At 38.5% G+C, this 26,582-nt stretch overlaps 1 protein-coding gene across 1 annotated transcript in view; it reads right to left on the minus strand.

The window, feature by feature from the left end:
* Positions 1 to 25,904, minus strand: part of si:dkey-233k19.3 (dynein axonemal heavy chain 11) — a 64,107-nt gene extending 38,203 nt beyond the window's left edge. The window contains 46 exon segments of the mRNA XM_059339281.1: positions 282 to 486; positions 1,068 to 1,241; positions 2,787 to 2,918; positions 2,999 to 3,149; positions 4,437 to 4,585; positions 4,898 to 5,025; positions 5,148 to 5,280; positions 5,371 to 5,448; positions 6,159 to 6,353; positions 6,437 to 6,529; positions 7,199 to 7,337; positions 7,420 to 7,536; positions 7,617 to 7,762; positions 8,365 to 8,521; positions 9,118 to 9,278; positions 10,666 to 10,797; positions 11,930 to 12,163; positions 12,824 to 12,976; positions 13,068 to 13,194; positions 13,291 to 13,382; positions 13,482 to 13,706; positions 15,215 to 15,337; positions 15,955 to 16,077; positions 16,163 to 16,321; positions 16,439 to 16,522; positions 16,738 to 16,896; positions 16,983 to 17,069; positions 17,183 to 17,299; positions 17,429 to 17,651; positions 17,731 to 17,900; positions 17,988 to 18,242; positions 18,370 to 18,702; positions 19,279 to 19,674; positions 19,781 to 19,885; positions 20,289 to 20,484; positions 20,641 to 20,753; positions 20,849 to 20,986; positions 21,158 to 21,274; positions 21,618 to 21,785; positions 21,864 to 22,085; positions 22,804 to 23,015; positions 23,159 to 23,258; positions 23,936 to 24,125; positions 24,216 to 24,409; positions 24,918 to 25,061; positions 25,689 to 25,904. Coding sequence (XP_059195264.1) covers positions 282 to 486; positions 1,068 to 1,241; positions 2,787 to 2,918; positions 2,999 to 3,149; positions 4,437 to 4,585; positions 4,898 to 5,025; positions 5,148 to 5,280; positions 5,371 to 5,448; positions 6,159 to 6,353; positions 6,437 to 6,529; positions 7,199 to 7,337; positions 7,420 to 7,536; positions 7,617 to 7,762; positions 8,365 to 8,521; positions 9,118 to 9,278; positions 10,666 to 10,797; positions 11,930 to 12,163; positions 12,824 to 12,976; positions 13,068 to 13,194; positions 13,291 to 13,382; positions 13,482 to 13,706; positions 15,215 to 15,337; positions 15,955 to 16,077; positions 16,163 to 16,321; positions 16,439 to 16,522; positions 16,738 to 16,896; positions 16,983 to 17,069; positions 17,183 to 17,299; positions 17,429 to 17,651; positions 17,731 to 17,900; positions 17,988 to 18,242; positions 18,370 to 18,702; positions 19,279 to 19,674; positions 19,781 to 19,885; positions 20,289 to 20,484; positions 20,641 to 20,753; positions 20,849 to 20,986; positions 21,158 to 21,274; positions 21,618 to 21,785; positions 21,864 to 22,085; positions 22,804 to 23,015; positions 23,159 to 23,258; positions 23,936 to 24,125; positions 24,216 to 24,409; positions 24,918 to 25,061; positions 25,689 to 25,904 — 7,465 coding nt within the window.
* Between the last annotated feature and the right edge of the window lie 678 nt (positions 25,905 to 26,582).

Here is a 26,582-nt window from a genome sequence, read left to right on the forward strand (position 1 = left end):
TCGAGTGGCCAGAGCAGGCCATCCTACCCCAGAGTATAATTCACAATGGTGAGTGGACATCTTACAGTTAGTAATGAACCTCAAAGAAGCATCTAGTGTAAGAATAATCTTACACTAGTCAAACCAGTTTTGGAGATGTGGGGAAGTCATGAGACTGAACTAATGATTGTGATGATACCTGAGGGTGAACTGTTTCTGAACCAGAGCATTGCCAGCAGATGGTGCTACAGTTTATTTGATGTGCTAGTCAGAAGTTAAAACAATCAGAAAGGCCCACTCACCCTGCAGCATGAGGGAGGTAGTGTAGTAGTTGAAGGGTACTTTTGTAGTCATGTAACTTTCTGGCAGACAGTCAAACTTGTTCTTGACAAGTGCAGTCTTTCCCACTCCAGCGTTCCCCACCAGCATCAGTGGCTGTCTCCTCTCCAGCAACAAGTCCATGAAGTAGCGAAGACGCACAGTCTCTGCTGTGTGCACCAGAACAGCCTGCAATCATAGAAACAGCAGGAAGACAGAGAGCAGAAACATACATAGTTATTATGGCTTTCTTTGAGTGTGATTTATTGACAGACATGTGTTCAGTGAATTGTATGTGATTTATAATTTCTTGTATTTCCCCAGTACACCACAACTATTCTGTCATAATAGCATCATTTGCTCAGAACAAAACCCCACTAATTATGGCTCAGCAAGAGCCTTTGGAGCATTCACAGCTGTACGCAGGAGCATAAAGAAAGACAATAGAGCGTGGGTGATAGCTCAGGCCTTGTTGCTCATGCCTTCACCCCCACACAGTCTGGTATGGGGTGTACTAGATGGTAATCAGACTCAGTGGAAAACCTATCATCCATTCGAGCACCCCTGCCATAACCTCATGATTGGACTTTAGCCTCTCTTATTATGTTCACTGAGGCATACGTACATTTTTAATATGACTGTATTGTTCATTTTTGGTTATTTGTCTTAAAGAAGGTTGCTTGTGATTGTGCATGTGATTATTTGTCAAATTGCTTTGAAAAGTCTGTATTTCTGGAGTTATTAGCTGCCTTATTTATAGCAGCTTATACCTGTAATGGTGCATAAGGCTCCATTTCAAACGGAGGCACAGTGTCGCTCCAGGGCAGGAAGCGTTTGGTTTGAGGGTCCAGGTAGTAGTCGAACACCGTCCCCTGAGCCGGGAGCTTCACCGTCTTCATCTCTTTGGTCCACCACTGACTGAACTCCATCTGGTAATCATACATCTGGACAAATCATTGGAGATATAATATGATGCATTAATTCATATAATTTCAAAGGACAACCCCACCATTACTCCAAATCATTGACAGTTACACTTAAATTATTCTTGGTCACATGACAATCTTGACACGTCTGTCAGCAGCAGGCACTGTGCTGCGTCTCACCCTATATTTATGCTTTCCTGACAGAATACAAAGACAAATCAAGGTATGAGTAGAGTGATAACCAACTGGACTATCACCAGTTACAAGTATTACAAACTGCCCAATAACATTGCCTACTACTAAAGCTCAGTTATACATTTTTCTATAAAAAAAAAGCATCATTTCTGTCAAGGACCCAAGAAATAAAACCAAAGCTTCACTGTCATTGTCATTTAAAAACAACTTCAGTTGACCAAAGTGCTGTACAGTTATTAAAATAGAATAAATCATACACATCTGGGTATAAATAAAAACAATGAAAACAATAAAATACTAAAAACAGTTAAACAATAAAATAAAATAGAATAAAATAGTAATAAAAACTCAATCCAAAACAGAGTTAGAGATAAAAAAAGACAAATAAAAGGGTAAAAAAGTAAAAAGAAAGCCAAGGATTCTTGCCTCGCTGGGACTGAACGCCAAGGAGAATACAAAAACAGGCTTCACCGCAAGATTATTTCATATTGACTATTTATTGAATTACCAGAAAACATGCTATATCCTGATAGATACTGGCCCAAATATAAGTCAGATTGTATGGAAATCTATGAGAAAATTACTCTACTTCTCACTTCATTTACTACCTCAGTAAACATTTTCCTAATGAGTTTATGGTCTAAATCACCAGTTTAAAGTCCTCCTTAATTCAGCGTGATGTTCATTTTGTAAATTATGGTCTAGTTTTACATTTTGGTCACCTTAAAATGTCTTTTTCAGCATTTGGTTGTTCTAAAGACATTCTAAGGAGTTGGCTGTTCATGTTTTCCAGTAAATTCATTTTGTTTATGCCTGGGTTTTTTTGGCTAGCCACAATTAGCATCCAAATTAATATCCCAGTTAATTTGAATTACAGATGCGTAACGTAACGTTAGCTAACAATTAAAGTTGTTTTAATCACAAAAAGCTACTTGCTCTCTGTCGCTAAACACATGCAGCTTTCAAAATAAGAGCACAGTGTGTTAACAGAATCCACCACAGAACTTACAAGAAGACTGTCAAAATAAGATGCCTTAAATAAAACATACAAGAACCTTTATTCTCCTTTACAAAATGTCATTAAAATATGCCCCCGGAACCCCTAAATGGTTATTTTTATTATTTTCGCATATATTTTTTTAAATTTGGCAACTGTTGAGATTTGCACTTCACACTACATTTTAGATTTTTATTTATTTATACAGACTAAAAAAACATATTTTCTATATCTTTTTAAGTATTTCATAATATCGTCAAGAATATCGTTATCGCAAAAATAGCCTGAAATATCGTGATGTTCTTTTGGGGCCATATTGCCCACCCCTACCTCAAGTTTACCCACTTTAAACCAATTAAACCTGGTACTACCTGGTCTTGATACAAGGCCCCTCCAAAAGCCCAGATGCAGGCGAAGGTGAAGTAGGTCTCGTAGAGCTCTCGGGGAGAGTCGGGGGGAATATTTTCTGGTGTTAGGAGGCAGTCTAGCAGAGTGCAGAGGGTCTGAATGAGGAGAAAATAATTATTTAATTGTGATTTTCTTACTGAAATAGATCTTTTGTACATGCTTGTGTGTTTTTTACCTGCACCATAGAGTTTTCTGGAATGGGAGTGATGGTCTTGAAGGTGTTTCTCATCTGTTCCAGACAACGAGGAACATATTTTTCAAACAGTATGGTGAGGTGGGCCCTTTCTGTCTGTCGTTCTCGTTGGTCAATCCAGCTGGCAACGTACCTGAGCAGGAAGGAATCATTAAATCTGATCTGATCAGGATCCAAATCACTGACTTTGTCTTTTGAGTCCAGTATATTTACACATCATAGTCACTTGGTATAACATATGGAAGCCCATCTCAGTAGAAGAATAAAATAAGACGAAATAAAAAGTATCCTGTTAGTCATTATAATAATTCCCAAAATAATAGTATTAGTATCTTAAATAATGAGAAAACCTTCTCAAAAGACTCATTGTCCTTAAATGCCCACTCTTTATTTTGAGATACTTTGTTATCCTTTTGAGATATTTACTCATTATTTTGAGAACATTTTTCATTATTGACAAACTTTGTCTTTATTTCAAGATACGCAAGTCATTATCTCAAAATAAGTAAGTCATTATTTCGACCCCCATCACATTGGTGAAAATGGGCTTCAATGGCAACAAAAGATGATATAGAACATTATACAGCATTGCATTGAAAAACTCAAAATGCTTTGAGATTATTAACCCATAAGAACCCATGGTGACACCCGTGTAACAAACACTTTAAATCTTCTATAATCTCCCATATTCAGCTTTATGCTTCACATTAACTCATTAACCCATTGAAGCCTGGAAAGCGTTTACGTTGTTTTGTAGTATTTGTATAAGCTCTCAAATACTTTTTGAATTTCATTTCTATCTGCTACAGAGGCTGAAAATCTATTCTTTAGTAGAAGAGTTCACACTTTTTTTTCCCAGAATTTTTCCAGAATTTCCAGAAAATTAGAGGCTTATTTTAAAATCGCCCAGCGGTTTTTCAGGCCTCAATGGGTTAAATCCCTAAGAGACGTATACTCAACACCCTGGTGTGGTGGTCATGGGACTTTGACAAGAAGTGACTTTAAAATCTTAAAAAGCTTATTTTTTCTTACTAGGCTAAGTTTCAACCCATTTAACAATTCTAATCCGTTAATGTCCTGTATTGCATTTAAGTTGTTCTGACCAGATTTCCTGAACAAATTAAAGTCACAAATGTGATATATGTTGTGGAGATGCAAAAGAAAAAGGTAAATTTGTGTCTCTGTAAGCAGAAAATGTGTCTAGTTTTTTTTCTATTTTAAAATAAGAAATATCATAAACATAAAGACCATAAACGCTCAATGTAACATTTATGTCACATCACAGATCTTTGACATTTAGGGGTAGTATTTTTTTTTAAAACATCAGAATTGTGTTCTATGTGGTCCACTTATAGAACACATCCTTTAAGGATAACTGGCTCTGGGTTCTTATGGGTTAAATGCCAGCTGTGTGACTCACGGGGTCCAGCCCAGGTCCTGCTGGTTCACATAGAGGATTCCTGCTCTGGAGACGGTAGCAGGCGTGGCCGTCCTCAGGTGGCTGATCTCAAACACCAGTCTCATGGAGGAAGTGAGTGGCACACGTTCATTACTGGCAAGAGTCAACACCTGAAAGAGATTTTTAAGCATTACAGTGTCCAAATATCATACGATTTGAATGGTCAATATGACAGACAAGACTCTGCCCAAACGATAAGAAAACACCTTCATATTTCATCAGGTTTGACAGACTTGCTTTAGAATATTTCCAAGGCTCAAGATCACTGTGACATGATTCATTGCTCCACAAAAAGAGCTCCAAGTACTCACACTCCAGGAAGTGATTGCTAACGGAGGGGAAAAGAAACATCTTTTTCTATCTGTACCACCTTGGTTGCTATGTGTTGTACAATAGTGTATGAGTGAACAGGAGGGAGGAACCTTGTTGTCATCCATCACTGTGTTGAGTGATTCAATCCACATCGGATCAATGTCTCCATCCAACACAATCCACTTAGGTCCTGAGTGGGAGATGTTTGCTTGTTCTCGCATCAGTGATGAAAGAAGACCTGAAGAATGCAAACAACAGCTGAGATAACAAGCTATAAGCTCTCATTACATTAAGTATGAGTTCACACTGGTTCATGGGTTCTAAATGTTGTTATCCTTATTTAAATCCAGCTCTATTTACCATCTTTCCACTCTCGAGTTGCGTGATGGATGAAACCAAACAATTCATCTCTGTCTACTGCTTTTGGATTGAGGTCATTCCATGTAGGCTTTCTCTTCATGTTTACATAGGTTTTATGGAGGACTCTCAATATCTGTTGAAAAGATTAAAATCGTTTATTGTACCTTACAAACAAAAAGAAACTGAGCAATTATTAACAATTTTTCAGGCGATATAATCTAACCTGGCTCTTCCCCGTCCCTGCATTTCCAACAACAAAGACCGAGTGACGCACCGCCATCAGCTCCTCCAACTGCACCACCTGCAGAAATACATGTCCAGAAACAAATATCGGTCAATATACACTACTGGTCAAAAGTTTTAGAACACACCAACTTTTCCAGAATTTAATTGAAAATGATGCAGTTTAATGTCTCAGTGTACTCTGAAATCAATGCACATTTGCAACATTTAAAATTCTTTAGTGAGCATGATAGTGTTTTGAAAGTAAAAAAAAGATTCAAAATCACATTTTATGTTGGACTAAAGGACTAAAAAAAGACACAAAATGACAAAAAAAGACACAAAATGACCAAAAAAGACACAAAATGACTAAAAAAAGACACAAAATGACTAAAAAAAGACATGAAAAGAATTAAAAAATGGACAAAATAGCCCAAGACTCCATAGAGTTAAGTTGTTAACCCATTTCTTGTTCCCTGAAAAAGGCCTACTTGTATAATTCTGAAATGTACATTATCTTTCAGTTTTGGTTAAGCTTACCTTTTTTTATTTACCTCTGGCAGTTCACCACTTACCTTTGGACCCTTTCAAGCTGTTCATTTGACTTGAACTGCTTGAATTTCAATAAAAAACTGGAAAAATTGGGGTGTTCTAAAACTTTTGACCGGTAGTGTAGCACACACCAAGGAAAGTATTGCTTCAATTGACTACATTTACCAATCAGCACTGACTTTAACATGAAAGGTGACACATCTTCCCTCTAAGCTTTGACCAGGTATCATATCAAACCTTGAGGATAAATGTCTCCTCAGGCTGCAGTCTGAGCTCCAGGGTGGTCTTTCGGATGGCTCTTTCAAATTCACAGTCTCTCTCTCTCTCCACCTCCACGCCGGGAAACAGATCTCCCAGCAACCCCAAGAAGATAGTCACATCCTCAGTCACTATTTTAGGCATGTTGAAATCCCTCAGCGCACGCATCAGCACCTGGGAAGGACAGTTCACTTATAGATCAGATAAGATAACCAGTCCTCTTTTTGTGGCTGTGATGACATAGACATGTAAGTCACCTGATTCTCTGGTCTGCTCTTGTCTCTTCTTCTCAGAGCTCCTGCCACAACCAGAACAGACTTCACAGCACGCAAACCCCAATCATAGTGGTCCTGATACAGACGAGAACAGACAGTAACCATGTGTATTACTGTGTTTACACTCACCATAAACCGTATCATACAAAGTACTAACATTTATTGAATAGAAGCCTTGAGCGTGTTACTGGAGGTGACTGTTATATTCCTCTGTTATATTCCTGTCAGGAGCACTTTCAGTAAGTCGGCCTGCTCAGTAAGGAGTGCAAGTGTGTGTGAACTCAGTACCTGAGGAGGTTAAACTGCTAGCAACATACAAGGCCTTCACAAAAAAGTTGAAATTGTGGCTTTTCAACACCTCCAGCTGCCAACACTAAAAGATAAGCCTGTTGTGTTGTTTTGATGTTATGATAAAATGTTATGTTGTGATGTTGTATTTTTTCTTAATCGTATCGTAAGTGTTTGTATATGTATTTTGTATATTGTACGTTTTTTTTTCGTTTTTTTTTTGTTTGTTTGTTTTTGTTATTTTTGTTTCATAATTCTCTGCTTTTTTTACATCATGGCTTGGCCATCATGGCTTTTTTAACCATGTATGATCATGTGTTTTATGAATTTGCACTGTCCCCTTTTAAATAAACTAATAATAATAGTTCCATGCATCTCTGTGCTCCCGAGGTATAGCTGAAAAGATTCATTATAATCCAACATTATGAAATATAACAGTGTTAGTGAGTGTCCTACCTGCTTTGAGAGAAGTTCTTTGCAGAGAGTATACAGAGTGATAAACTTCCTGGCTAAGAGCTTCGCACCACGGAAACCTTCTGCCACCAGCATGATCTCACAGATCAGCTCAGTGTCAGGCACCACCATGGCACAGGGTCTAAACAACACAGACAGTCAGACAATAAACTTCATGTGGACTAAAAGGCAACCAATAAATAAAGTCACTGTATGACTCTTACCTGAACAGGGCCTTGAGGTTCTCAGGTAGCTCTGCCCTGCCTGCATAGCCAGGGTTCATGGTGATGAAGATCCCCACAGAAGGCTTTAAGACAATGTCTTTATCCAGGAACAGGAACCTGTGAGGTTGCATGGAGCATTGACACGTTGTCACTCTTAGAGCATGAAGGCTTCATCTATTTCAAGCTTCAGTGGTTACCTTTTCTTTTTGGAGCGAATGGCGTCCTGTATAGTTTTGACCTGCATCGCCACAACTGACAGAACGTCCACAGCGATACGGTTGAACTCATCGAAGCAACCCCAAGCTCCAGTCTGGGCCAGACCCTTGTAGATGTTTCCAATCGACTAAATGTAAACAGAACATACATTTAAACATACATCTTTACAAAAACATCTAATAGAATATGTAGTGGCAATTTTGTCCGAAAAAATAACAAAATTAAACTTAAAACAAACTTAATCAAAATGCCACTGATGCACCATGAGCGCGTGGTGTACGCAGGCAAAGAAGGTGGTGTCCATGCATGATTGTTAGATCCAAAGGTTTATTTTGTCCATTGCGAGCAAGCAAACAAAAGAACAAAGAAACATGGCTCCTGCTGCCTATCTTCGCGCTGGTAAAAAACCATCGGCCCACCCAGGTGCATGCTGGTCCTCTGCCTACCTACCTACCTATCTAACATCAGGCGCCCATGGTGCCAACCCAAATTCCATAAAACACAAAATATAATATGTAAACTAAATATGCTAAACAATAATGATGATTAAACTAAACAATTAACTAGCAAAACAAAATATTATCAAAATAAACAAACGTCTAAAATAATCAAACAATACTCATTGTTAATAATAAACTAAACAGACAACTAAATACTAACAAGAACTAAATAGCTCCAACAGAATAAGAAAAGCATAATTAAGAATTCTCAACTGAATGGATTATTTACCTTGTAGTCCATCTGTTCAGAGCAGTTGAAGATGTAGACCATGACCCCCAAGGCTCTGCCCAGATCCTTAGTGGTCTCGGTCTTGCCTGTCCCAGCAGGACCAGCTGGGGCTCCACTCATGGTCAGGTGGAGCGACTGAGTTAAGGTGATGTAGCACCTACAGCAAACACGTCCATGGCAGAAGAACATAGAGACACAAATTACATTATATTACATTACATTACATGTCATTTAGCAGACGCTTTTGTCCAAAGCGACTTACAATAAGTGCATTCAACCTGATGGTACTAGACATAGACCACAGGAATCAAGTAAGTACATTTATTTATTTTTTAAATATATATGATAGGTGACCATGACTTAACCGAGGTATTGTTGGAAGAGATAGGTCTTCATTAAAAGAAAAACAATAAGAGACAGAGCAGGAACCATCACAAGACATTCTCAGATACACAGAAAATAAAATGTAAAAGGAGTAAAAAAGGAAAAAGTGAAGAAGTAAAAAGGAGTAGTAAATTAGAAAGCATTACATAAAAGAAAGACTATAAAAGTGGGTTTTAAGAAGAGATTTAAAAGAAGTTTCTGACTCTGTGCACCTTATCTGAAGCTCTTATGAAGCCAAATGCTTCAACACTCATTTGTATCTTCAGTCTGATGTTGCCTCCACAAATATGCTGTTTAGAACTTCTGAATGTAACCACAGTATTGAAATGCTATATACATGGGCTGAAAACTGATAAGCAGCAGAGTTACCGGTCTGTGAGGGGAGTGATGACGAGTCGTGGTGTATTTCCAAGATACTCATATGAGTAAAGGAACTGAGCATCACAGATGTTCACGTAGCAGTGATGCTGCTGCTCGTACCAGCAGTGGCGGAGCTGGGAAAGCCACTGGAAGGCCTGTGAGCTGGAGACCTGTGAACACATGGCTGCTTTCAGAAAGATTGTATGTCACATGAGATACCAGCGACGATCATAACTAGTTTAAGGCCCCGTTTACACGAGGACGCTCGCGGGTAAAAACGACAAAATATTTTATGTGAAGTGCCTTTCGTTTAGACGGTGACGGCGTTTTGGGGGCTTAAAACGCAAAAATCTGAAACCACCCTCCAAAGTGTAAAAGTGTAATCCTCTCCTCCGTAGCGTGTCGTCTACACTGACAAGACACAAAACTCTGATCTGATCTGCTCACGTCACGTATGTGTTTACGTCACATACATGCTCCAGGACAGGAAATAAAGAAACGTGGGATTATTTCCATGGTGGGACCTTCAAGCTGCTCTGGCAGCTCTAATAAACTTACAGGAGTCTTTCCACCAAATGTCCAGGATATGTACAGATAGTATTAGTGAACAGAGAAGAATCTGGAATTACCTCCATCACATTCTGGATGCAGCGATTGGTGGGAGGAGCCAGACGGCTGTGAACGAGACCTGGGAGATCTAGTGATGGAGGAGAACTATGTGGAAGGAGGAGTAATGGACAAAAAAAATGACAAAAAAAGACACAAATTGACCAAAAAAGATGCAAAATAACCAAAAAAAAGAGACAAAATAACCAAAAGACATAAAAATGACAAAAAAGTGACCACAAAATGTCCAAAAAAAGACACAAATTGACCAAAAAAGATGCAAAATAACCAAAAAAAGACACAAATTGACCACAAAAACACACAAACTGACAAAAAAAGATACAAATTGACCAAAAAAGATGCAAAATGGCCGAAAGAAAGACAAAAATTTACCACAAACTGACAAAAAAAAGACACAAATTGACCACAAAAACTCACAAAATTACCCAAAAAGGTGCAAAATGGCCAAAAAAGACAAAAATTGATGACAAAATGACAAAAAAAGAAAGAAAGACAAATTGACCAAAAAGGCACAAAATGGCCAAAAACCAGCCAGAGGGCTTTGGAGGAGACCTGGGAGATCTAGTGATGGTGGAGAACTTTGTGGAAGGAGTAGCTGATGAAAATGTGTGGCGTGAAAACTTCTGCATGCCCAAAGATGCTCTTATGGCTTTAAGTGATGCCGCCTGGCTGCATACAATCACATTTCACACACTTTTGCGTCACCGTATGCAGCAGATTTCCTCCTGAAAACTCTCGTCTAAACGAGGAATAAAAAGTGAAGACGCGACGCCACTTTTGCGTCTTCTGTTCAGACCGTCCTCGTGTAAACGGAGCCTTAATATTGTCTAATTTTAGTTTAAGCCTGTAGTTGAGATGAAAAATGCAAGGGTATAATGCCAAAGTTAGCTCACTCAGACTTAACGGAGACCCTGATGCGATTAATATTACCTTCTGGGCAATGAGACTGGCTACAATGTCTCTAGCATGGACGTCAATGGTGCAGACAGTCATGATCTTCTGTCTGTCGCCTGGGTTCAGATCTCCCAGCAGCATGCCAATCAACAGGTTGAGCTGAGAAATCTGGAGGAGCGGGGAAAAACAGATTCATGGTAATGCTGAGGAAATTAAGATAAAAATGCAAATTTGATGTTTTTACTTGTATTAAGTATTCAAATTAATTAAAAATTATTGATGGAAGCAAAGCCTTGTTTTGACAAAAACATCACTCGATGTCTTGCATTTGTCACGATCCTGTACGACAGCAGATCCAATCAGTGCGTTGAAGGCAGAGAGAGATTATTCAAACAGCAACCAAGGACATGCTAACCTTAAATAGTGCTGATGAAAATGACAAGAGTGATAATACAACTGTGAGCGTAGCCCAAGGCCACACACACCAAGTTCAGGTCACTGGCTGATGTGATTATGACGGCATTATGGAAATGTGTCCATCATCTTTAGCAGTTACCACAAATCACAAATCATTATAATCTATTATAACCTTTAGCATTATCATTTAGACACTGACACTGATAAACCTGTATATATGTGTGTATAAATAAGATCAGACTTAACCCATAAGAACCAATGAACAATGATGTAACAAACACTTGAAATGTTCTAGAATATCCCATATTCAGCTTTATGCTTCACCTTAACTCATTAAGTCCCTCAGCAAGACTTCTCCAAAATGTGTGACTGGAAACAGAAATGTAAAAAAAAGAGCTAATTTCAAAAAGCTTATTTTTTGTTACTCTGCTAAGTTTAAACCAATTTAACAATTCTAATTCTAATCTAAGTACATTTGACCAAATATGAACAAAAAATAATCCTATCCTGTCACAATTTTGATAAATGTTGTGGCGATGCAAAGAAAAAGGCAAATTTGTGTTTCTGTAAGCAGAAAAGGTGTCTAGTTTATTTCTTTTAAAATAAGAAATATCATAAACATAAGTTCTATAAACGCCCAATGTAACATATATGTCATATCACAGATCTTTGACATTTAGGGGTAGAATTTTTTAAAAAACATTAGAAATGTGTTCTATGTGGTCCACTGGGTCTGTGGTATATCCCCCATAATTTTCCTTTAAGAATAAATAGGTCTGGGTTCTTATGGGTTAATTAAATTGTATTAACATTTTTAAAACTTGTTATTTTGGAGCTTAGCATCATTTAACTGAAATCTTTTAATGTGAGTGTGTAAATATACCTGTTTCTTGTTGTAATCTTTCAGTGCAGACTCAAATCCTTCCTCCAGTCTTTTGAACACCAGCTCCATGTCGTTACTCCACCAGATCTGAGATCCAGTAAGAGCCACCTGGGCAGGGAAGTCTAGGATCCACGTCTCTCTGGACCGGTCCTCATAAACACACACCGCCTCGGACAGGTGGCCCCGCACACTTTCCTTCATACACTCCTCCAGGTGAGTAAGCCATGTCTCCACCTGATGTCAATTATTTTACCATTAGTTACACTACCGGTCAAAAGTTTTAGAACACCCCAATTTTTCCAGTTTTTTATTGAAATTCAAGCAGTTCAAGTCAAATGAACAGCTTGAAAGGGTCCAAAGGTAAGTGGTGAACTGCCAGAGGTAAATAAAAAAAGGTAAGCTTAACCAAAACTGGAAAATAATGTACATTTCAGAATTATACAAGTAGGCCTTTTTCAGGGAACAAGAAATGGGTTAATAACTTAACTCTATGGAGTCTTGGGCTATTTTGTCCATTTTTTTATTCTTTTCATGTCTTTGTAAGTCATTTTGTGTCTTTTTTTAGTCATTTTGTGTCTTTTTTTGGTCATTTTGTGTCTTTTTTTAGTCATTTTGTGTCTTTTTTTGGTCATTTTGTGTCTTTTTTTAGTCCTTTAGTCCAACATTAAAATGTGATTTTGAATCTTTTTTTTACTTTCAAAACACTATCATGCTCAATAAAGAATTTTAAATGTTGCAAATGTGCATTAATTTCAGAGTACACTGAGACATTAAACTGCATCATTTTCAATTAAATTCTGGAAAAGTTGGTGTGTTCTAAAACTTTTGACCAGTAGTGTATCTTATGAATTGTGATAGCTCATTAAGGTTATTTGATACTAAATGCTATCTTACCGGTCCGTAGCAGCAGCATTCGGTCTGGAATGGGACATATTCCCTCTCTTTGCTGTACATGCCCACTGCAACTTTAGGATTATCCAACTGCTCATTCTTGGCAAACTCAAGATCCGACATGTTGTCAAATAATTTTGAGAGGTGGACAGCTACCTGCAAAAGACACGGAGTCAATTTTTTCATGACACTCAGTAGTTAAATAGTGACATTAGACAATATGAATGGAAATGCTGCATTAATGTACCTCTCTGGGGCGGCTCCCTTTAGAGAGGATGTCCAACAAGTCAGCAGAGGAAATAAAGTAGAATCGTGGAAAAGCAAGTCTCTTTGTTTCCAGATATTCAGCAAGAGCTTTTTCACACAATGCAAGCCTATTAAAATAATAAAATAGAGTATGGAAATAGTGAGCACTACACATTAAACTTTTAGCAGTGTAATGAAAGTGTAATAATATTTAAAAAATCAACCTTCTTTGTAGATCCTCTAACTTCTCAAAAAGATGAGGTTTGTTGGTGGCCTCAATGACATTTTTAGTCTTAGCACTGTCCAACATTAAGTCCTGAAAGAATTAATACTGCCATGTTAAAATAATGGGAACAATTTAATATTCATGACTACGACTGAATATTCATATATTCGTAATAAAAGACGTGCAGACCTGAAATTCAGCATCGATAGCTTGAAACCTGTGTGTGTCTGCAGGCAGCTGTTGGCAGATGTCCTCACAGCTCTTGAAGATGCTCTCCAGGTAGGACCAGGTCCTCTGGACCTCCATCCAGACCATCAGCACAGAGTCAGCCACAGTCAGCTGCTTCTGTAGATCCACTACCTGGGACAGGAAGTGATGTACATGCTTGCTCTGGAAGACGCCCTGGAGCTGAACCTGGAGGACGAAGACATGGACACATGAGTTTACTAGCCTATTGAGAAAGCTTTGGTCCAATGTCAAACTCAAATATATCAAACTACCATTCAATCTGCGGCAAGATAAATAATAATAACTGAATAACTGGAAAAGGAAAGTAGATTTTTTGAAGTGGGGTTGTATAAGGGGTTTATTTTTAGTGCTATGGAACCCTCAAGTTACACAACAATACAAACTAACTGACCGATAGATGAAGTGGTACACCAGCAACTCCAAATTACTGTTTTTATCAAAAGGAGTCTGGTGGCTTTCAAGATAACATACACTACTGGTCAAAAGATTTAGAACACACCAACTTTTCCAGAATTTAATTGAAAATGATGCAGTTTAATGTCTCAGTGTACTCTGAAATTAATGCACATTTGCAACATTTAAAATTCTTTATTGAGCATGATAGTGTTTTGAAAATAAAAAAAAGATTCAAAATCACATTTTATGTTGAACTAAAGGACTAAAAAAAGACACAAAATGACTAAAAAAAGACACAAAATGACTAAAAAAAGACACAAAATGACTTACGAAGACATGAAAAGAATTCAAAAATGGACAAAATAGCCCAAGACTCCAGAGAGTTAAGTTGTTAACCCACTTCTTGTTCCCTGAAAAAGGCCTACTTGTATAATTCTGAAATGTACATTATTTTCCAGTTTTGGTTAAGCTTACCTTTTTTTATTTACCTCTGGCAGTTCACCACTTACCTTTGGACCCTTTCAAGCTGTTCATTTGACTTGAACTGCTTGAATTTCAATAAAAAATGGAAAAATTGGGGTGTTCTAAAACTTTTGACCGGTAGTGTAGATAACAGCTTCATCTTGATTTTTTTTAGATGGTGCCTTTTTTATGTGGCTAAAAAAAGATGTTGTGCAGCCGCCCCTGTCCACAGCAGTACATTGCTTAACTTCCATAGAAGACCTCCTGTCTGATTCTCCAGACTAAGGACGAGCCGACCCCCATTCAGAGCAGGTAATAGAATGACTATGGATAAGGACCTTTAGAAGACCCTGCTTCAAAAAATCTGAACTCTCCCTTTAACCTCATAACATATGTCTGTTTAATTTCAATGCATATTCAACCTCATCAGCATTCCATGCCATAAAAAAATGGGGGAGGGAAACAGTCTGTTTACACAAAGATCTAGGCAGTAAAGTGGCAAGACTTCTAATTGCCGGCTATAACCCCCCATACATCTGGTGACATGTACAAAGAGCGGCGCTGTGCAACAATGCCCTGTGTCCTGCAGCAGCTATAAATCTAAAGACTCAATAGGGACCTCTCCACTCTCAGCTGGGCTGTTAGACAGTCAGACGGGGCGGCCCCTTGCTGCACTCTCATCTCTATTCAACATTTAACTAGCAGTGCTCCTCACATACAACTCCTCTTGAGAACTTCTTCTTGTGCTTTACAGCCATTGTGCTATAAGGTCACAAATAAAATCTGGTGTTAATATCAGCAGCTTAGATATTTACCTGATGATCCTCAAGAGTTTCAATAAGTTCCTCGTCACATTTAAGTAAAGGCACAGAGGTCTGGTAATGATCTTCATATGAAAGCTCCATCGAGGCCCACATTTTACTTATTTCTGTCACAACCTGAAATTTAAAAAAAATATTAGACACCATAATGATAATGACGATGCTTGAACACAAACTGTCTGACTGTAGTTACTTACTTTAGTTACTGTAATTGGTCTAGGAGTTACTCCAAAACCAAATATAGTAACTAAAGCTGTCCAATGAAAACCAATCTCTACATAGCAACACACACACACACACAGCAACATAACGGACCATGTTTATGAGGTTGGTTCTCAGCTCGGCGTTATCACAGTATTACAGTATACCGCCATGTTTATAAATCCTGATGATATTATTTTCAATAGCATCAAATATACAGACATTGCTCTTTCAATCTATGTATGAAACTGATAAAGAGATGTCGCATTTTTTTATTTGTAGCGCACAAAACCTGCCACCAGTAGGGAGTAGTGGGAGTATAATGGGTTAGTTCCAATGGTAATGGTGAGCCAGTCAACAAGGTCAAAGGTGTTTTGGGGCATTTTCTGTTATTTTATTTTGCAAATTTGATGGAAAATTGTATGACAAAACAGAAAACACAAGCCTCTTTGTCTCCTAGTTTCATGTCATTACTTTTTTATTATATGCCAAATTATTCTTGATGTGGATGTGTCTAATAACTGGAGAAGCACCTTTTCTATGGCCATTTCTTTGACTGCCTTATCCACGATGTTGCGAACTTCGTCCTCCAACAAATGGAGCTGCAGAGCCAAGAGGTCCTCCAGGGTGGTGCTGTCCGTCACAGTGAAGTCCATCTATGTCAAAAGAATTATTGTCTTGAAGCAAAATCTCAGATTCAGATTCAGATGAATAGTATGACCTTTGCTATGTGTTATGCACCTGTGTTGTTCTAATTAGCTGCACCCAGTGGCGCTCTCGTACTGCCAGATTCTGGAGCTGATTCACGGCCCGCAGTGACGTCAACAGGTTCTTTACATGAAGGTCTAACCCACAATACACATCCCATACACGAGCTTCTTTGTCAAGCTTCCGTATGTCCTACACAAACAGAAGGTAGGTAAACATAATTAGTTATTAGAGGCATCTGTTACAAATTGCAATGGTGCATGACAGCAAGACAGCAGGAGTGTGATGTAGCACTGTTGGTGACCTCACCTTGGCAAACCTCCTCAATTCTGCATCCATCTGGTCCACGTTTATCTGCCTCCATTTGGTCATTGTCCAGTTTTCCACACTGCTCTGTATAGATAAAGACGCACACGGCGGGGTCAATGGGCTTAGGGTAGTTAATGGGGGACATTTAGAGGCTACAGGGTATTCAAAGAATCAATGACAGGCTGCTCAGGTTATTGAGTTATTGAGGCATTGTAGTCAGCTGATGAGGCCTTCAGCTGGATCTCCCTTTACTCCAGAATAGTGACAGTTATGTACACAGTTTACATTAAGCTACTTACCTGCACAAATACAACAATGTCCCACAGTTGTTTGAGGACTGTGATGTCTCTCCTGCAGAGCTTGATGTCTCTGTAGTCAGGAATAGTAACGTCAAACAGGTTGGTGGACTCCTGTAGCTCTGCTACCTCTTTCTCCATGGCTCGGATGGCTTTTTCAGACTAGACAGCCACACATGCTAAATGTTAACAAAGTTCACAGGACAATAATATTAAAATTAATTAATAAGGAATGTCTAAAATCCTACTTTTTCCAGACTGACGTAGGGATGCACCGCATTGTAACTGAAGGGCGCTGTGACTCTGAACATCTCTCTGAATTTGCTTTGTTTCACCTGGAAAAAAAGAAGTACCACGTTGTTTTCACACTGAGGTATACAATACAATTGCTTCATTATTGTGCATATACAATATACTGTAAAAAAGAGCTAAAAGTAGCTAAAATCACCTCAAATGTCATGCATCGTCTCCGTATCACCATCACTTCTACATTCTGCATGGGTGCCACCTCATGCCTCACTTTTAAGGCCAATTTTTTTGCTGCACTCCATTTCTCAGGAAGTTCCTATTGAGAGAAAAATTAGATTTTTCAAGGGTTGAATGGTCAATGAATTTGTGAATAAATTATGATTTAACATTTTCATTTTATTCTAGTAAGTACTTAAAGGTGACAATCAACCCGTTCCTCCCCTACCTCCAGCTGACAGTAGACATGCTCTGGTATGGTCACTCCATAATGTTCCAGCAGGTTTATTGTGTCTCTAAAAGGCTCAAACATCTTGTCGGTGGCTGCTTGTCTGTCCCTGACAGCCAGCAGGTGACTCATGACTTCCACCAGGCCACACTGGTTCCCTTTAGCCACAGGCTGGCCGAGCCCTTCAACAGTGGCTCGGACGAACTTCTGCAGCTCATCCAGACTGAGGGCAAACATGCACAGTTTAACAACCAAGGTTACTGTTTGCTCTGCATTTGATAACCTTGCAGAAATGAACTTACCTGTTTGTGACATATGTCAAGAGGTGCTCTTTAAAGAGCCAGCTCCACTTCTTTATGGTGTTAAGGAGGCTCACTTTAAAGAACTTGATATCCACCCGAAACCATCCATTGAACACTCTAAAGTCTTCAAGTTTGGAAACTTCAGCATACAGATCCTCATAATAATCTATCTGTAAAGTTAAGGCCACAAGAGATATTAGAATTAAGAAGCCTGCCGTGTATGGGATATGTGACAAAGCATGTAAAAAGGATATTACCTGCTCTTTAAAGTTATGGATGGTAGGCGGGCTCTCAGGGAGAGTATCTGCTCCATGAGCCTCCATCTCTTCAGACGTGAGGACACGTCCGTACAGGAGGAACTGGCTGAGACACTCAGCCCTGTCCTCTTGCCAGAGATGGGTGTAGCAGTCAAACTTCCTCTGGTAATTTATCGCCTTGTTGAGGACATTTACCACTCGCTCCATTATTTCTTGTCTCAGGTCCAACAAATCTAGCATCTCATCCATTACATCCTGTAAGAGTTATATTACATGACATATAACATGACTATGTTTTAGAATGATGCATTATAATGAGCTTAGAAAGAGTAGGAGAGTAGCCTTTTGTTTTTTTTCAACATACAAATCAACAGCAGAGTACCTGGTAGCTCTCCATGCCAAGATAAGCAGCCACTCTGTTGATATTCACCGAAGTCTTGAATATGTCTCCGAGCAGACCTTCTACCAGCTCATAGAGGCCGTCTCCTGCTTCTTGCTCCAGCGAGGGCAGGAAAACCATTCCTGAGCTACTCAGCATCAACTGAGCCTCAAACAGAGGATTCTGGTTGGGCCATGTCTCCATGTTGTCCACAAAGAACTGGAGAGAGTGGTTGATGTGGCTGAAGAGCCCCTCCACCACCATCTCATCCACGTACTCCAGGTAGGCCTGCCATGCTTCTGACGCAGCTTCAGTGTGGAAAAGGATCATATTCTCCTGAAGGATGTTAGAGACGAGAGAGATGGTGAGCACACGAACTGTCAGTGTTTTAGCTTGGTACTTGTATCACTTTTTTTAGCCAAAGCACAGGTTGATACAGCTAATGTGAGTGTTATGTATGTCAGAAAAACTAGAGAATATTTATTTATATGGCTTTCAAAGTACTGGAAGTACTTTTTCAGTCAACTCAGTGGATTAGAAGGTCAGAAACAGCTTCAGATAACTGTTGATAGTAAAGGGCACATCAAGGTTAGATTTAGATTTATCTTATCATCTCTTCCTTATGTTATAATGAAACCAAACAAGTACAACTTCTAAAATGTGTAAATATGTGATATGAATCATTATTATAATAATTTAAAGCATTGTTGTAACCACATATAAATAAAGTTGAGTTGAGCTAGTTGAAGAAACTTTCCTTTAAATGTGATTTAATATGATGGAGATAAATATCTCGACATGCTTAACATGTTTTTTGATGTTCACTTATGGTACAGCAAGATCAACACAAGTATTCATGAAAAATCTGTAATGGAAAAGACTGAATAAATGGACACATCCATCCATACGCACCTGCAGCAGTGTGTTTATTGAGTCTCCATCCTTCTTCATGGAGCTGAACTTCCTGTTGACGCGGTCTGCTCTGTCTTCCAGCTGGATCAGTGAACCTTTCTTGTTGTCCTTCCTGCAAAACATGGCCTGTTTGCTCCATCCCTTCATTATAGACTGGATGGTTTCACAGTTTTCCTTGGCTCTACTGACTCGACATACGAGGTCCTGGACCAGGTCTTTGGCGGTGCTGATGAAGGTCCAGCAGTCTGGATCTTGCCATGTCAAGTCAGATTCTGCTCTTTTCAGCTGCAGGTCTATAGACTCCAGCTCAGCCTTGATGAGAGGAAGCTCCACCTCCAGCACTGTCTGCTTTAGCTTGTTGTACCATTGTACCAACAGCTGAAGACTGCTCACATACTGGAGAAAACAAGTGTGAAGAAAGGAGAAGTGAAGGATAAGAGGAAAAGCACATTGCTGGTGTAAATGAGTGCATGGAGCCCTTTAAGACATTTTGGTTTCTTACCTTTGTGAACATGTCACGCTTCTCATAAACTGCCATTGCAGCTGCAGGTATCTTGATCTTACTGAGAGTCTGAATATACTTCACATCTTTCAACACTTCAGTCAGCTGAGGAATAAAAGGAAATTAACTCCTGAACATTGGCACAGTGGGAGGGTGTTAAAATGTTTTGTATTAACTAACAGAAACCCTTTGAGAATATAATAACTCAAATTAAATAACTAAGATAAATAACTATTCCCTCTGTCAGAACAGCGAGTGATGCTGCTTGAACAAATAGCTGAAATTAATAAATTGGCCACCTGCATCTGGGTTTTGCACCATTAGAAAAATATTGTGCTTTGGCCTTACCTAATAAAACTAAAGAATACTACAAGAGGTTTAAGAGGTTTTAATTGTGAAGGATACCAGCAGTGTAAGGGGAGCAATTTAACAAAAAGAGACAAATATTACATCATCTAGGATGATTATTTAGCATCGGAGAAGTTTGTTTGGACATTAAATCAATTACCTTTGGATTAAAGTTGAGTGAGATCAGGTCAGATGAGGTATTTCTGGAGATGAGGGGCTGGTTCAGGTTGATCAAGCAGGTCTGTTCCAAACCATTACACCAATCAGAGTATATGTCCTCCTCATATCGGTCCAGGAGGTTCAACATCTCCATGTACATCTGATGCTCCTTGGCCATCTCTTCACCTCCTGCAGGCCTGGAAATGTTGCAGAATATTGTGACAAATGCTAACTCTCGTCTGTGTCTGTAATAAAGTCTTCAATCAATCCACCTCTCTATCTTTAAATCTGTCTGACTAGCTATTCATTATAACTTCTTTATTCACTGTAAATAATATTGTGTATTCACTGACATGTCCAGCAGTATTCTGATTTTTTCCCACGGTGTTTGAATGCGTTCTCGGAGCATTTTTGCCCACTTCATAGCTCCAGATGTGTGAGCGATGTTCTTGGTCAGACCACTCTCCTTCAGAAAACAAAGAAAGAATGGAACAAAGTTGTAGCATGGATAATACCTAATGTGCTTTGAATATTGATATTATTCTAATTTGCTACCAGTACCTGATTGAGCTGGGAAGTAAACAGACATTTACATCTCTCCAACTCTTCTCTGAACTGCTGCTGCAGGAGAACCATGTTGGGACTGAAGATCTGCCTGATCTGTCTCCTCTCCAGAAAGGGTCCAACAACAGTCAGCAGCTAGGACAAAACACAAAGATACTCAGTATTCACTTTATTAATAATGTTATCATCATGGTCATATTATCCAGTCTTGCTTAGTTAGAAAGATCCTTTCTCTTTCTTCCAGAGTTACCAGATTAACTGAATTTCCCCTCTGGTAATTTTGATTTGATTTGATTGATTGCTTACTTTAAATGCTGATTCCAGTCCGGAGCAATCCTTAAAGGCCAAGCAGAAAAGGCTGGCAAGGCGGCATTCAATGTCCACGATCCTCACTTTCAAATCCTTATACTCATTTTCAAAATCCTGAAGACAAAGTTAGTAGTTCAACAGTATTTAGACACCAGTGTAAAATTGTGCATTATGAACACATGGTTGCCCATTAAGTTGTACTAATTTTGTTTTCAGACACAATCTATCATGTTAATTGTGGTTTTATTTTCATTGTGATGCGTTTGGAAGACGTTGATTATTAAAGTTTTGAGAAGATATAAACTTTATCTGTCAAGAATAAATCACATTGTCACAATCATTTCATGGAAAGACGTGAAACATATTTTATTCCAACTTTATGGATGACTGCGTATATGCAATAGCTGTTCGCGGAAATCTAAATTAGCAAGATACATGGCAATAAAAATGATTTCACCTGCGAGTTGAAGTCCAGTGGGCTGCTGTCACTGTGCTTCAGCGCTTGGCACTGGTGACTGAACTCTCTGTACATCTGAGCAGCATGCTCACTGTACAGTTTGCCATTAATTCCACCAAATTCCAGTTTTTCCATCCTCTGAAAGTCCAGCATCATTTCAAACAAGTCCTGCAAACATAAGATTTGTAATAAGAAAACAAAACCACATAAAAATGAAACCTCACAGGGACAAAACTCTGATCTCACCTCCAGCTGTAGCATACGATTAAAGAACTGGTTGAAACGTGCAAAAATCATGGCAGATGGGAAATCCCAGGGAGCATGTTTCACATGGTTGGCCAACCTCTCCCTCTGGGTCTGGTAGCTGTCTCTGAAACATCTAAAGACTTGTATCATCCTCTTCACCATCTCTAGACTTTCCTCTGGATCTTCCCTGAGTAGCAGATCAGCAGAGAGGTATGCAGAAGCCTGAAGAAGAAAAAATGTAGATCTGTGAATTGGCTTATTGTAGGGCTGGGCGATAGAATATCACGATATTTCAGGCTATTTTTGCGATAACGATATTCTTGACGATATTACGAAATACTTAAAAAGATACAGAAAATATGATTTTTATTTTTAGTCTGTGTAAATAAATAAAAATCTTAAATGTAGTGTGAAGTGCAAATCTCAACAGTTGCCAAATACAAAAAAATTACTCTTGAGCAATAATAAAAATAAACATTTAGGGGTTCCGGGGGCATATTTTAATGACATTTTGTAAAGGAGAATAAAGGTTCTTGTATGTTTTATTTAAGGCATCTTATTTTGACAGTCTTCTTGTAAGTTCTGTGATGGATTCTGTTAACACACTGTGCTCTTATTTTGAAAGCTGCATGTGTTTAGCAACAGAGAGTAAGTAGCTTTTTGTGATTAAAACAACTTTAATTGTTAGCTAACGTTAGCCTTACGCCACTACATCAAGAAGTAGGAATGTTGCCAATATCATGATATGCATTTTTTTAACCATAAAAGAAATATACCGATATTATCGTGAACGATACGATATGGCACACCTCTAGTTTATAGCCAATAGTTGAGGTCAAAGTAATGCTGAAGAATGACTGACAAAATTAAATTACCTGTGTGCAGATATCCCACATGTATGTGTCACATGATGTTATCCATCACTACAGGTGTTTCCTACCTGCTGAATGAACAGATTGCACAGCTCCTGCAGTAACACCACGATGCGTGCTGGTCGTTGGTAAGATCGGCAGTTGGTCCAGATGAGGAAGAGCGTATGGAACAGAGCAGGGACGAATGTTTCCATGTGAGGAAACGTTTCCTTTTCCAGCTGAGTCAGCTGTGTGTGTAGTGGCTGTAGATGGAGGTCAATGTCCTGGGCTTCTTGAAGGGCTTTTATAATTAGTTTGAAATTAAAACAACATAATCAGAGTAATAACTTTGGTAATAACATTATGCTGTGCTTCAGACGTTTGACAAGGTGCACACTGCAGTATTTTTTTTTTGGGCTATGAAAAGGAGCCGGCTAATCTTACCATCAAATACATTTCCAATTAGTGCGCTGATTGTGGGATGATAGCTGCTATCCATCATCTCCAGCATATTTGCCATCTTCTGAACAACGGGACTCTGGAGCTATGAGGGGAAGGAACATTTCAAGAGACAGCAGAATATCAGGAGATGTATACTACCGGTCAAAAGTTTTAGAACACCCCAATTTTTCCAGTTTTTTATTGAAATTCAAGCAGTTCAAGTCAAATGAACAGCTTGAAAGGGTCCAAAGGTAAGTGGTGAACTGCCAGAGGTAAATAAAAAAAGGTAAGCTTAACCAAAACTGAAAAATAATGTACATTTCAGAATTATACAAGTAGGCCTTTTTCAGGGAACAAGAAATGGGTTAACAACTTAACTCTATGGAGTCTTGGGCTATTTTGTCCATTTTTTAATTATTTTCATGTCTTTGTAAGTAATTTTGTGTCTTTTTTTGGTCATTTTCTGTCTTTTTTAGTCATTTCGTGTCTTTTTTTGGTCATTTTGTGTCTTTTTTTGGTCATTTTGTGTCTTTTCTTAGTCTTTTAGTCCAACATAAAATGTGATTTTGAATCTTTTTTTTACTTTCAAAACACTATCATGCTCAATAAAGAATTTTAAATGTTGCAAATGTGCATTAATTTCAGAGTACACTGAGACATTAAACTGCATCATTTTCAATTAAATTCTGGAAAAGTTGGTGTGTTCTAAAACTTTTGACCGGTAGTGTATATAAAGTTAATAATTGTATTAGTGAAGATCGGAAGGAAAAGGAAGCTTACCTGATGATAAATGTTCTGTATATTGTTCTTCCTGGAAGCCCAAAACTTCAGCTCTGCACTGGGGTCTGGATTACAGCCTGTCATAAGGAGGTCTGAGGAATCCTCCTTTAAAATTTTCTGGATCAGATTGGTCCAGTTTATGACCTGGGTCTCTATGGCATGGGCTAGTGCCCTGTCATAGTTATTGTACCTGAATGGTAAATTTGTGTTGACAGTGTTTGTTAATACTTACAGTACAATATACAATTCAGAAATGAAAGCAAAATGTGTGTTTTCTTACATTTTGAAGCTGCAGTATGAATTTTCCATCCAATCTGTTGCAGTTGGGACAGGGAGAACACTTTTCCCTAACACCTGTCCCCGGACTACTGTTGTCTTACTGCACATGTTCTCAACATGGCGAATGATGTCCTCAGACATCAGATTTGGCCACATCTGGTGGTTCTGGTTGTTGGACAGCAGTGGAACACATATCTAGTGAAGAGACACAGAATTAATTCACCCAGAAGTGATAAAGGCAAGCTAGGCATATTCAAGGCAAGGCAAGTTTATTTGTGTAGCACAATTCAACACAAGGTAATTCAAAGTGCTTTACATACACATTAAAAACAGCAAGACACAATTGAAAACAGTAAAAACAGTCAATTAAAACAGGGAAGATACAGCAGGATAAAAGAGATAAAATAATAAAAAGCACAAGTCAAACATTGTGTAGTTAAAAAGTAAGGGCAGTAGAGTAGAGCAGATAAGTGTTAAAGTTAAGATACGCTGCAGTAAACTATAGTGTTTTTAGTCCTGATTTAAAGGAGCTGACCTCACATCTACAGGTAGTTTGTTCCACAGGTGAGGAGCAGAATAACTGAAAGATGCCTCACCCCGCTTAGTTCTTGTTTTTGGGACACGTTCACATTCATAACAACAAATGACAGCACATACAACAAAATGCTTGTTTATGGTGCATGATGAAAAGTATAACAATCACCTGTTCTACTGTGCTTGACAGCTGCAGCAGTGGTGATGGACTCAGGAGGCCAAACAGCAGAACTTACTTGTAGTTTTCAGTGTTTACGGGAACATTTCTCTTCTTGAGAATATAGATGTGTTTGTTTTGAGCAATAGGTGGGGCCTGCATTAGAAACAATATCAAAATGTTTTACTATAAATGGATATAGATAGATAGATAGATAGATAGATAGATAGATAGATAGACAGATAGATAGATAGATATACTTTATTTATCCCAAGCTGGGAAATTACAGTGTAGCAGCAGCATTACACACAGAGACAATGACAATTAAATAAAAAGAACAACCTAGGCATACTTCAAGCAATAAAATATAAAAAATACAATAAACATACAATAAAATATAAAGTGTCTAAAGAAGGAGTATGTATTAAGGAGTAGAATAGAATTCCAGTGCAGAATAAATATGAATATACAGTATAAAAATGTTGGTGCTATGAAACAAATAAGGTGCAATGAACAGTGTGCATAAAAAACACATAAAGTGCATAGACAGTATGTAATGAACCAGATTATTATTTGTTATTGTACAGTGTGATGGCATGTGGCAGGAAAGATTTGACACATTGAAGCAGTTAAAACAAATCTGTCACGCCAAAACGAACAATTTCAACATTTTAAGTGTCCTAAACTTAACGTTAGCTAGCTAACTAGTCATGTGTAAACAAGTCCAGCTGGCTGGCTGCTAGCTTAGCATTAACCTTAGTGGACATTCTGAAACATCCATACCTCATTAGAAGCAACAAGACAGGTGTTTTTTGATGAGGAAAAAAATATAACAGACTCCTTTTCTAAGAAGTCTTTGAGGAGAGTCTGAACCTCCTGGTTAGCAGCTCTCTGGTCCCATGTCTGGCGCTGCAGCTGCAGCAGCTCTCTAACTTTCCCCTCCACAAACTTTACTCGGACGTCCTCCAGGAAACAAGGAACACTTTCGTCGTCGGACATGTTTTCTCTACGACCAGGACATGCTGTGACCCCCGTCACTGCCTCAACTACAAAAAAAATACAACTTATTAGTGACAGCTTCAGAAACCGTCCCTAAGTTCAGTATTAAGCTTGTAGCAGCAGTGTGAGTGTCTGCAGAGCAGCTGGCACTGTGCAGGCTGTGGGCGGGGCAGCATTCCGTTGCCTAGCAACAGCCACTCTCCTCAATCACTGCTGGCAGTCTTTGGATAGTAACATTAACCTTCTTATAGGAACCTTTTCCCTAAAAAAAAGACATAAAAATCTTTAAGTGCTACTTACACTACCGGTCAAAAGTTTTAGAACACCCCAATTTTTCCAGTTTTTTATTGAAATTCAAGCAGTTCAAGTCAAATGAACAGCTTGAAAGGGTCCAAAGGTAAGTGGTGAACTGCCAGAGGTAAATAAAAAAAGGTAAGCTTAACCAAAACTGGAAAATAATGTACATTTCAGAATTATACAAGTAGGCCTTTTTCAGGGAACAAGAAATGGGTTAACAACTTAACTCTATGGAGTCTTGGGCTATTTTGTCCATTTTTGAATTCTTTTCATGTCTTTGTGAGTCATTTTGTGTCTTTTTTTGGTCATTTTGTGTCTTTTGGTGTCTTTTTTTGGTCATTTTGTGTCTTTTTTTAGTCCTTTAGTCCAAAAAAAATGTGA

The sequence above is a fragment of the Centropristis striata genome, chromosome 8, assembly GCF_030273125.1.
Source record: "Centropristis striata isolate RG_2023a ecotype Rhode Island chromosome 8, C.striata_1.0, whole genome shotgun sequence".
Taxonomy (NCBI): domain Eukaryota; kingdom Metazoa; phylum Chordata; class Actinopteri; order Perciformes; family Serranidae; genus Centropristis; species Centropristis striata.